Genomic DNA, 13,215 nt, shown 5'->3' with positions numbered 1-13,215 from the left:
CCTAGTTATCCACTGTTAAATTGATTAAAAAATTAATTTTTAAGATTTCTAAAATTTCACTTCTACAATGCACCTGCACGCTGCGCAAAATATTTGTTTGAGTATCTGCAAAAAACATTAGGGTTGCAATATTGCCGCAGTTATTTGCTTGCTCGAACATCCCCTCTCTGCATCAGCATCGTATATCGTTACACATATACACATATTAGGCCGGGTCGATTTGTGGGGAGGCAAAAAAATCGCCCATTGGTCTATGAAAATCATATTCTAGGGATCAAAATAAGAAACTTTGCCGAAGGAACCATACCTCTAAAACGAATTTTGATGTCCCCCAATTTGGGTCGAACTTTTGGGTAGGGGCAAATTTTGAAATAGAATTGAAATTACCATTTCATTCTTATTACCTCTGAAAGTGAGGAGAACTAAAGCAATAACCACTATGGTATTTCAAAAAAAATAATAAGTGATGTAACCATTCCAAATCAAAAAGTTTACAATGAATCTACCATCCTCTACACCGTAAGATGAAGCAACTACATCAATAACTATCGAAAACCCAATGAGTCATATACCCAAGCATGATGTTACTGTTTTTGGTGTGTCTACTGATTTGACTGATCTTAATTTACCAACCCATCTGGATATCTTGAGATATCATTTTTACTTAAGCGAACGTGCTAAAACAGAACAAAAAAAGTTTTCCCATAAATCATTCACTATTAAAGTAAAAGATAAGTTGATTGGAATTTGGGAAAAACTTGGTATGGAAATAATGCTGAAAAAAAGTGTATGTAATAAATTGAATAAATTGCTTGACGAGTATCAAGACCAAATCAAGAGAAGAAACAACACCCAACAATTTACAGAGTATGTAAAATCTCTGGAAACAATTTTTACATTGGAACATGTAAATGCGATTTGAAGGCAGCTCCATGTGCATGCGGCTGGGTTCCCGAACGCCTCAAAGAGTTCATTCACGATCAAGATAATCAGAGAAGACTAACAATGAATGCATTTATGATGGAAACTGAAGAGCAAGGAGCAACGTCTATGTCATCAATGCCAACATACCAAGATCCCGACGATTCAACATACGCACCGCCACCGGTTCAAGAAGATATGGATAGAAGCACAAGTTCACAATACACAGAGAGATACGATTGTTTTAACTTTGCCTTGGCATGTGACAAATTTGGTGTGCCTGACAAAGTAGCATCAGCATTGGGAACCGCTCTTTTGCAAGATTTTAAAATTAAAGATAAGCATGGGAAACCTCTCATCATGGATAAATCGAAAGTTCGCAGAGAAAAAGAGAAATGCAGACAAGAAGTGCTTCGCAAACGGTTAGATGATACCAATTTGTTAGCGTTTTCATTCGATGGCAGAAAAGATGATACTTTAATGATAGATAAAATTGATGATAACTATCATACTAGGAGGGTAAAAGAACCTCACCTTGTTACTTTGAGAGAACCCAATTTTGAATTGATTGGTTATGTAAGACTGGAACATGAAACCGTTGAATACAAAACAACCAAATTAAATGGTTTTTTCAACGATAAAAATATATCACTGGATACATTAATTGGGAATATACACTGGGACGGTGAGCCATCAAACACTGGCCCACACGGTGGAATTATACGACGATTCGAATTGCTGTTAAAAAGACCATTGCATTGGTTTGTTTGCCTTCTACACTTCAACGAACTTCCGTTTCGCGGGCATTTGTTTGAAGCTTTGGATAAATCAACCAGCACTGGACCAAGATCGGCAACCGGAAAACCGAGCCGTCAAATCGAAACTTGTGAAACTCTTCCGGTAAGTTATTGCTATCACTCATTTATTACAATTGTCAACCATTTTTAATTATTTTTTTATTATATATTTTTAGGTGGTGGACGGCTTCCAGAAAATTGAGTTGCAAAATATGCCCCCTGTTCCAGAAAAAAAAGAATTTTCCACCGATTCGAAGTACTTATACGACATGGCCCATGCAATTTCTAGCGGCGTGGTTCCGGGTGGATCTGGCTAACATCAAACCAGGGAAAATTGCTACATTCTCGGTGGCTCACCAAGGCCGCTAGAATATTGCGATTATATGTGACAACGGAAAATCCAGATACAAATTTAAGAATTCTGGTTGAATTTATAATTAAATGTTATGTGTCAATGTACTTCAATATCAAGTATTACAGCTCTGTCGTATACGGCAGTGCATTATTTTTCAAGTTCATTGGTTGGCCACGATTTCTAGAACCTCGCTTACGCAAAATTGTCAATCAAGTAATTGAAGATAATTCATATTATGCGCATTCGGAAAATATCTTGTTATCAATGTTGTTTGATGATAGGAAAGAAAAGCGCGACTGTGCCATCAAGAAAATTCTACGCTATCGAACCGATGTTGACGAGCCAATGGAACTTAGAGTTTATAAAAAACCAGATATAAACTTTAATTGCACAAGTTATACGGAAATGATCAATTTGAATAATATAAATATCGTATTTGAACCACCATTCACGCGAAGCATTCCGTACGATACATTGAAAGAATATTTAAATCAAGATGATCCACCGTTTAATGATCCAAAAATTCCACCACACATACAAGGAACGGAACGACATGTTCAATTGCTAGCTAGCGTTTCCAAACGGGTTATACCGGAAAATGTAGAGGCTGTTATGGCGACGACATTAGAGAGATGTGCGAAATTGGGCACCTTGAAAGACTTGAAAGTAAAAAAAGACTTCAAATCATAATTTTTTTTTAGTTTCTTTTCTATAACTCACTTAAATTGATTTTTTCATTTACATATGTGTAACGGGGTTTCGTCCATAGCTGAGGTATGCTCAGCCGCTCCAGGGTCAGCCTTGGGACCCACGAACCCTTAGCAAAAAGAGACGAGTTTTATCCTCGTAAAGTTATATCCACACCCCCACTCCTTATGCGGACAGCCAGACCAGCGTGATGAACACGAACGGGATCGATGAGCCAGGCGTTGACGCTTGTTGCGACTGGCACGGTGATGAAAATGAACGGGATCGATGAGTCAGGCGGTGGCGCTTGTTGAACCTCGCACGATGATGGAAATAAACGGAATTTATGAGCCAGGCGTTGACGCTTGTTGCGACTGGCACGGTGATGAAAATGAACGGGATCGATGAGTCAGGCGGTGACGCTTGTTGAACCTCGCACGATGATGGAAATAAACGGAATTTATGAGCCAGGCGTTGACGCTTGTTGCGACTGGCACGGCGATGAAAATGAACGGGATTGATGAGTCAGGCGGTGACGCTTGTTGAACCTCGCACGATGATGGAAATAAACGGAATTTATGAGCCAGGCGTTGACGCTTGTTGCGACTGGCACGGTGATGTATACGACGGGCTCCTCTGTGTAGGAGAGATTTTATTATTCGCCAACCGTCTTCGTTGGCCTCCAGCTATCAACTAACACTGTACTCCACTTACGTGTCGCCTGTTAGTCACGTTAGTTTCTAATAACGGTGCCCTACAGTACGTAAGCAGTGGTACTGACGCTGTTCGAAGCAGCGCAGCTGTGCCCCTTATAGTAACGGTCGAGCCTTTGCGCGTACCGATACCAACCTAACAAAACGGCAGAGTCATTGCGAGCACTGGCATCACCAAAGCGTGATGCCTTTTCTGCGCAATGCCTGCGCAGAACCCTCTACGGTATGCACTACATTTCTACGGCAGAGTCATTGCGAGCACTGGCATCACACCGAAGTGTGATGCCTTTTTTGCGCAATGCCTGCGAAGAACCCTCAACGGTATGCACTACACTTCTACGGCAGAGTCAATGCGAGCACTGGCATCACACCGAAGTGTGATGCCTTTTCTGCGCAATGCCTGCGAAATTTCTACTTCTACGGTACTGCTTACTGTATATTTTCCTGTGCGATGCTGGCGACCGTCCGGTTCGGCGAGCTGGAGCAAATGATCGCATTCGGTGTAAAGTGCTTGCTTTTATAGCAGCATCGTGCAGCTTTCGTCACCGTAGCGAGGTAAGTTGTATGCGTATGGTGCGTTAGTACGTACGGTGGAAAGCTCTAGCAGCTTTCATCATCGTAGTGAGGTAAGTTGTGTGCGTAGTCAATGCGGTAAAGTTTAGTACGTATGGTGGTATGGTGAGGGTACATGACGTACTGTGGAGCGAAGTTGACGTAAATTATTGTAAGGTGGTAAAAGCCACGTTACATATGTTCTGACTAAATAAAATTCTTAAGAGAAAAAATAAATATTATTATAAATAAATAAATAAAAATAAAGAAAAAACATTGCCATTTAGCTGATTTTTTCATGTAAAGGTCAAAAATGGTGATTTTTTGAAATGATTGCATGGGAACCCCCCAGGGGAGTTCCAGGGGGTGTGCCACTGGCATGGGTTGATCGGCCGTCCAAAGTTAGTGGGGGTCGGTCATACATTTGGACTCGATTGGAGCACTCTAAATGTGTCAAAGTGGGATTTTTCAAAATTTGCCCCTACCCAAAAGTTCGACCCAAATTGGGGGACATCAAAATTCGTTTCTAATTATATGGTAATTGCAAACTCGACGGCTAAAACCCAGATACTATACGTAAAAAAAACATAGACACAAATCGTTCTTCTTAAATTTTACATTGTTCTGTGCAATGTTTCAGGAATATTATGCTATTATGCACTCATCTCAAATTATGATTCAACCTTTTCTTATTCAGTTACAACTATCACTATAAATCACAAATATGTATGTGTATGTAAACAAAAACCACTGTACCCTCCCAGTAGCTGTGTGATTTTATTTTGTATTTTTGAAGTAAAAACATATTTAAATGATTTTTACATGAATATTGAACATATACTTATGATTTGAAATTTGTTTTTGTAGCAATGAATTGTTGTGACTTTTAACATAAAACGATAGAAAGTAGCCCATGCCCGTCTCGAGGTTCCAATCCACCTCATCACCAATTTTCAGCCAAATCGGTTCAGCCGTTCTTGAGTTATAAATATAGACATAAATTGCGAAATCAAGGGTGATTTTGCAGAAAAGGCCAACGTTAGGACCGTCCCCAAGGGAAATTTTCACGTCTTTCCGTGCTGTGGTTCGGGAGTAATGCGCAGACAGACAAAGTAGGCATTTCATTTTTATATAGTATATAAGATGCATGCTTTACGGGGGAAATTGTGCCAAAATGAAAGATAAAGAGCGGATTCTGCTTTTTGATTGGAAAGGTTTTTGTACACTGTACACAAGCAGTTAGAAGTCAAATATATATATATTTATGTATACAATATATAATAATATATTTTTTACTGGAGAAATTGCGCCAAAAATGAAAGTTGAGGAAGAAATCGTCAACGGAGTTTTAGTTTTAAAGCAAGTTCGTCGCGGAAAGTCTATACGATCAATAATTCGATTCAATACGACTGTTCAATATTACTCTGCATGTGGTGCATACAGGAATTAGGATAAGGAATTCTATAAATAAAGGGTCATCTGTGCATTCACAGATGAGTACTATTTTATAACTAAAACCCTTCGCGTCTCATTTAACATTTTGGTAACCCCGACGAGATTTAAAGCACACGCGAGTGAAAGTGAAATATTATGTTAAAAAAAAAAATTTAATAATATATAAAAAAAAAGTTCTCAAAATCCTGCAGTGAAAGTGAAAGCGTGTTTAAAAAAAAAATATATTTTTTTTTTGCTTTTTGTAAAAAAGTGTGTTAAAACAAAGTAATATATAATATGTATATATTATATATTTAATAAAATTTAAAAAATTAATGTATATATATTCCATCATCCATATTTTAACAAGGTAAGAGCATCTTTCATGTTTTTTTTTAATTCATATACAATTGTTTATTTTATTTTTGGGAAAATGGAGAACCAAAGTAAATTAGCAGAAGAACTGCAAAAACTTCATTTTAAGTCCATGAGTATGGATATAAATGAAGATTTAATAAATTTGGAAAAACTCCTGGATAGTTTGGACAAAAAATGGTCAGAGTTTCAACGAAACCATTTATAACTGTCCAAAGATTCCAAAAATAAAAAAGATAATTATTTTAAAAATTACGTAGAAGGGTCGGTAGGCACGCTCTATTTGACAGCGCACGCCAAGTTAAGCAAATTGATCGCTATAATTAGTAAAAATAGTGCTCCCAGGAAAATGGAATGCATTCCAAATCCTGGTTGAGTTCGCAGGCTTCAATTCTTATTAACATAATTAGAAAATAATATTGAAGACAGCGAAATAAACGACATATGCTCTCTAGATAGCATAGAGAGACTTATAGAAAGAACTCGTGATACTGTGCTTGAATTTATTAGCCAGCACGAAAATGATGAGTAAATTCTATGAATTAAGAAATAGATTTTACAAACTCAAATTAAAATCTATTGACAAAAAAATGCTACCAATTTTACGTTGCCTCAAGTAGACATTCCCATTTTTTCAGGAGATTACGCTCAATGGCAAACTTTTAAAGAATTGTTTGAGCAACTCGTAGTCTCTCAAACAGTTTCAGACACGTACAAAATGTGTATTTTAAAAACTAAATTAAGAGGATCGGCTGCAAGTTGTATTGCGAATCTGCCTTCAACCTCGACAAATTTTTTAGTTGCTTGGAACCTTTTTAATGAAAAATTTATAAATAAAAGGTTACTCGCAAATACTTATTTTAAACAAATTTTAGATGCACCAGTAGTGACTGAGACTGCTTTTAGTGAACGAAAATTTCAAGAAAAAATTTCTGAAAGTTTGTCTGCAGATAATTTGCTATAAGCTTTATTAAATTATACGCTTGTGCAAAAATTAGACAACAATTTAAGACTTAGGTATGAAAATTCCCTTAAAAATCCTAAGGAAATACCTAACTTAAATTTACTACAGTCGTTTCTGAACCATGAAGGGAATGGACTAGAAGCAGCACAAGCTTCAAAAACATCACCAATATTTCAAAACGCAGAATTTAAATGCATAATGGGAAGTAATACTTTGCACAATATATTTTATTGCTATAAAATTAAAGCTCTATCTAAACAGGACAAATGGGATGCAGTAATGAAACACAAATTATGCAACAAATGTCTTAAAACAGGGCACAATATAAAAGAATGTAAAAGCGAAAGTTGCCTCACATGTCAAGGAAACCATCATTTATGGCTCCAAAAAGACAAATCCGTTGAAGCAAAAAGCACAGTGATTAAAAATACGAAAAATAGGAGATTAAAAAGTGATTCTAAACATGTCCTGCTAACCACAGCAATTGTTGGTATAAAAGGTCGTGATGGAAGAATAATAAAGGCACGTGCTTTATTAGATAATGGGTCTCAAGTTCACCTTATAACCAAAGAACTAAACAATAAATTAAAACTTCCTTCCAGGAGAGAATCTATGACCATTGAAGAAGTTGGTCAAAACAAGACAAATACAAATGAAAGAGTTAATCTTCATTTAAAATCATAAACAGATCATTTTGAAGCAAATTTACACACCGTTGTAGAACAAAAGATTGTGTCCAATGTGCCCACGGAACACATAAAAGTTAAAACAATTCCAGAAAATATAAAACTGGCCGACCCTTCATTTAATGTTCCGGGTAAGATTGACTTACTTTTAGGTGCGGACATATTTTTTGATTTGATAAAAGAAGAAAAAATAACTGTTGAAAATATGAATTACAAACTCCAGAAGAGTGTGTTTGGGTGGTTGATATACGGATCAACCAACATAAGCTCCAAATTAGCTCACTATGGTGTTGTAACACATACAGATAAAAAATTAGATTATCAACGAAAAAAGTTTAGAAAATTAGAATCCCTTGAAACATATGTTAATAAAACCAAAAAAGAAACACAGTACGAGAAATGCTTTCGTAATAATTTAAAATTTTATGCAGATAGTAAATTTACTGCAGCCTTTCCATTTGAAAAGAAAAATATAAACTTAAGAGATTCTTCTTCACAAGCAAAAGGAAGATTAATCTCTCAAGAAAGAAAATTTAAAAATAATAAACCACGAAAAAGAAATAAATGCCAAGTTTCTTTTGAAAATATTAAAAGTGGTATATTTGTATTTTTTAAAGAACAAAATATTCCACCATTGCAGTGGAAGAGAGGACGAATTGAAAACGTCATTTTATGCCAAGATTGCAAATGAAGATGTAAGGATAAACCATGGCACACCGTAAAGAGCGATGCACATTGTTTACCCTTTTCCTACTGAAGAAAAAATATTCAAATAATCAATAAAAAAAGATGCGGTCGACTCGAGCTAAAAAAGAAGAAAAAGAATAACCTTATATTTATTTTGTTAAATTTACTTACAGTTTTACTATGTTGTAAATGTTTAGATATAATATATTTAAAAAAATATTTCTGGAGTATTTTTTGAAAAAAGAGTGCCGGTTGGGTTGACTTGGACAGCGTGGGATAGAATTATCCACATCGATCTAGTTCAATATTTGAATGAAAGACAGCAAATATCAAATTCACTGAAATATTTAAAATACTCAACAAGTGAACTCAATGATTCAGCAGCTGCACAACAAAAGGAAGACTAGGTCAGTGTTACCCTTCAAAGGATGATGAATAAAGAATACTTATGGAGTATTGAACTGACCGTACTGTTCTCAGATGGTCAGCTCGTGAACTTGATTCTCGATAATGGTGGTGAATTGACCAACTTAGTGCATGAAAAGTTCCTACGAACCCGAAGGGCTTCAAGTGTTTGAGCGAAGAAACTACAACCGGTGTACACAATTTATATGAAATGGCGAAGGAGAGACGTCTCGGTGTGCCAACCATCAACGTCAACGACTAGGTGGCACAGAGTACATTCTATAATCTTGTGGTTGTCGCGAGTAGCTAATTGATGGCATTAAAAGGCCGATGTGATTATTGCTGGCAAATATGTGATATTGGAAAAAGTTGTGCATAACCTCTGCGTAGTTTCGGCGGAAGCGGCTATGAAGTAGCCACCATGGAGCAAGCATACAAAGAAGCTATTATCTTCGTAACAACAACTGTTTGCAAGGACATTATTACTGGCGCACATTTTGAACACATGCCCGACGATACGATCGTTTGTAATATTGGTAATTTCGATTGTGAAATCGACGTCGCATTTTTGAATGCAACGCCAAACAGAAAATTATTATCAAACTCCAAGTCTATCGTTATACACTATCCAATGGTAATCATATTATTTTGTTTACCGAAGGACGTCTGGTAAATTTGGGCTTCGCGCACGGTCATCCCAGCTTGAGATGTTCAACTCGTTCAGAAATCAAGTGGTGGCACAAATCGAATTGTGGATCAAGGCTGACACAAATACAACATAGATTTGCATATGTTGCCGAAAATACTCGACGAAGAGATCACCAGTTTACACGTGGAGAAATTGGGCATACGACCTGAAAAATCCCGTGATTAAATTCGAAACACTTGGACTTAGAATGGCATAATATGATGCATTACGGCATGAGTACTTACAACCTAATTCTATTAATAGTTGGTGCAGTCATCGTAACACTAGTCCTACAACGCATCTGTAATTCAGCAAGGCACTAAGGCACTCATTTCCGCTAGGAGGACATATCTTACGAAATTAGTTATTAATATTAGCAAATGAAAATTATATTAAAAATTTAAAATGTATACAATAAAAAATAGCTTATATTAGAAAAATTATTACGAGTTCGATCCGCCAATCTTGTAAAGAAAAATGTAATTAACATGCCCAAGATTTATAAATAGTACTTGAATTATTTTGAAGTGTAAACACTTCAACGTGGGCAGTATGTTCAGATTTCTGAACAGTTCTTAACGGCTACTTTTGTAAATGAGATATTTTTGTAAATCTGTGTAGAAACAGATATCATATTTCAAATATTTATATGCATTATCGCTAACACATAAAAATACAGTCATAAATATAAATATGTATGTACAAATACCCATTGCAATGCTACATGGTATGGGGTTGTTTTCAAGTGCACATGCACATTTGTATTCAATTGCCTAAATGCATATCTTAGGTCAATATGTTATCTGATCAATCTGTTAGAGACTGATATTAATGCTTGCAATGTAAAGGAACGGAAATGATCCTAAACTATTAAAAGATAAGAAAAACTTATGTATGCCGTTGAGAACATTTATGCTTAAGATATGTGTACATACTTCCGTATGTACAGTAGATTAGAACTAAGATATGTATGTGTATGCACTCTGCATGTGGTGAATACATGAATTAGGATAAGGAATTCTATAAATAAAGGAGCTCTGGGCAACCAGAGCTGAGTACTATTTTATAACTAAAACCCTTCGCGTCTCATTTAACAATGTCTTTTTAAATAGTCTTTTTTAATAAAATGAATAATAAAAATTTAAAAAAGTGTCGCGTACGGGAGTGCGCAGCAGAATTCTCGAACAGGAAAAGTTGAAAAAGTGGGTGGAAAATTTACGGATCACAACAAGGCAGGATTTACCCACCGACAATGTATTTGTATGCAAAAGGCAGGCGCTGTGCCCAACTTTAATCTTGGCGAGTTCTTTGTTTTAAAATAATAAAAATGAATGTATTGCTTTTTTAAAAAATATGTTCATTAGTATATATGCAACGTGCGTTCCAAAGTAAATAGGACTTAAAAAAAAAAACAGAACAAATGGTTTTTTCGGCTTGCCGGTGCAAGCCTTTTGAATAGCATCTACGTGAGCAAATGCATTTTTCTGAAAAGGAAGAAGTCGCACGATACCATATCAGGTGAACACGGAGAGTGGTTAATGGTTAAAATGTGATTTTTGGTCAAATAATTGGTCACAAGCGTCGATCGATGAGACGGCGAATTATCAATTTTTGGTCGTCAGTCAATTTGTGCGGAACAAACCATGCACACACCTTTCGTAAGCCCAAATGTTCGACCAGGAATCTGAGGAACTCGACCTGGAATCTTTCACTATTCCAAACGAAAATTTTGTTGAAGATGACGAGAAAGCTGACGTCCAGATCAAGCGGTAATACACAGGCTATGGGATATACCTGAAAATTTTGTGCAATATCTAAAATGCACCAAGGCAATGACGAAAACACGGAGCGATTTAACGGAGGCCCTTATCAGAGCTAAAAACGAAAAAAGTCAATCCTAGTTATAGGGTCTTCGAAGTGTGTCGACTGCAGATGATGTGGCACGTCAAGCACTTTATGTTTTCCTCAATGGTTTGGTACAACCAATGCATGCATAAAATTAAACTATTAGCGTATTTAGTGACTGCTCTGTTATATAAAAATTCAAAATGGTTTGAAAAAACAAGAATTAAATACAAAGCGCGATGCTAAAATAAAAAAAGCTTTAGTAAGTTTCAAGCTAGGATGCTTTGATTAAGAACGTCTTATTTTCGGGTTAGTAATGAATTAATGAAATAAATATTTACATTTTTTAATGTTTTACATTTCATCATTTTCACATGTTTCTATTTGCAGTTCTTTTTCTACTTTCAGTTTTCTTCTGTTATATTCTTTTATATTTTCAGGTTTATTTTTTTTCTCTTTCATTTTTAATAGCATGCCAACTGAGTATAGCTTTTTTAAACATAAATGTTGCACATAATCTAGATGGATTAATAATTCTTATGGAGTCTTATGTAGTCGTGCAGCTGCCTGAACAACTGTGTCCTTAAGACTGTGTGCATTTTGATATTTGACAGACATCGCTTATAGTGTGTCGCTCTCTATGTGTTCAGCACATCAATTTCGTGCATACGTTGATTGAAAACACCATGTATCTAAACAATTGACAGAACCATTCGCATGGATAAAATGAAACGAAACTCTCGTATTGGCTCTCATTTTTCTCTCAAACACGTTCCCTGATTAGGTTGGTAGCGATGGAGAGCAGGAAGTTTCGAACAGCTGATATCAGAAAAGGCGGGATGCCAGAAATAAACCGCTATAATTAACTGACAAAATCAGTGCGAAATGAAATTTCATTGAACTGTGCGAACCTGTATTGGTAAAATAAATGTTTATGTAAGTTAAATGATTATGCATTTTAACATTTATATGTATATGCATTTTCAAAGTGTTTAATTTAGTGTTTTGTATAATTTATCGAAAATGCCAAAATAAAAAAGTGTGTGGTCGGAATATATATCTAATATACACGTTAATATTATTTTAAGTTATAAAAATTAGTATATACATATATGTATTGACAATATTTCTCTTGAATATACGATGTTCTTTTGAGTATTGTTTTTCTGTTGATTTACTATTTTAAATTTTTACATTAATTATAAAAATGTATTTACTTATCTACTCGAATCAAAGAGTTTCGTATCATTTCATCTATGCCATACGCATAATGTTTGGGAATTTGTCGACATTCCACATATGTATCTATGTAAATATGTACACTTATGTCTACTTGCCACAAATGTATGTAAATATGAACACTCAATGCTTTATGTGAAATCTGCGCTGACACGGACAGCCAAGTGCCGAAGCTCACGTTTTGTCAAAGAGCCAAATTGTCGACGGACCGACGCGACGACAAAGCGTGACAACATTGTGTTGTTGGTAGAAAACCGAACTGTGCCGAAAAAATAAGCGAACGATTGGCGATAGCCACCGCTTCCCTTCCCGCTTTAACGGTTTCGCCCTCAAACCAGCATAAATATGTAGGTTTATGTATGAGCTTGCATGCAAGTTAACTCCACCAATAGCTAACACCACTTATGTCTAAAATAAACAATAATCATATAAATTCATTATTAAACGAATGTGTCAAATATGTTATTGACACCTCGTCAATTAGGAAGCGGCCATAAACTATAACTTATGGCACGCTTTAAGTACAACTAGACAGCACAGCATCTAACACCCAAGCTCTGGCACCCTCTGCAACAAAAGAGCTTCTGTAACCATAAAAGTTACAAAATTTAAAAAGCATAAAGCGTTCAAGTAACGGTTTATCAATTACAAATGTAACCTTGCTATTTTGCTGCAACAATCCCTTGCATATATGTACCACGCAATGTGACGATTTGCGAAGGCAGACTAAAAAATAAGTGCAACAAAATTAAAAGTTAAACGGCGAGCGATCCACAAAGACAATATGTGTAATCAGTAAAAGCATAAAAATTAAAGCAGAAAGAAAAAACTAAAAGTGCAAACATAGCAATTAATCTACTCAATCAA

The 13,215-nt window shown here is 35.8% G+C and overlaps 1 protein-coding gene and 1 pseudogene across 1 annotated transcript; both read left to right on the top strand.

The window, feature by feature from the left end:
* Positions 1 to 1,119: 1,119 nt before the first annotated feature.
* Positions 1,120 to 1,641, top strand: LOC120781116 (the record flags this gene model as incomplete). The annotated part of the gene is made up of 1 exon (XM_040113253.1): positions 1,120 to 1,641. A coding segment is annotated over exon 1 (522 nt), but the record flags the coding sequence as incomplete, so codon positions are not given.
* Positions 1,642 to 8,602: 6,961 nt separating this feature from the next.
* Positions 8,603 to 9,637, top strand: LOC120781117 (annotated as a pseudogene).
* The last annotated feature ends 3,578 nt before the right edge of the window (positions 9,638 to 13,215 follow it).

This window comes from Bactrocera tryoni, unplaced genomic scaffold, assembly GCF_016617805.1.
Source record: "Bactrocera tryoni isolate S06 unplaced genomic scaffold, CSIRO_BtryS06_freeze2 scaffold_303, whole genome shotgun sequence".
NCBI classification, from domain to species: domain Eukaryota; kingdom Metazoa; phylum Arthropoda; class Insecta; order Diptera; family Tephritidae; genus Bactrocera; species Bactrocera tryoni.
The sequence above is the reverse complement of the archived record's forward strand: the minus strand, read 5'-3'. Positions and strand labels throughout refer to the sequence as shown.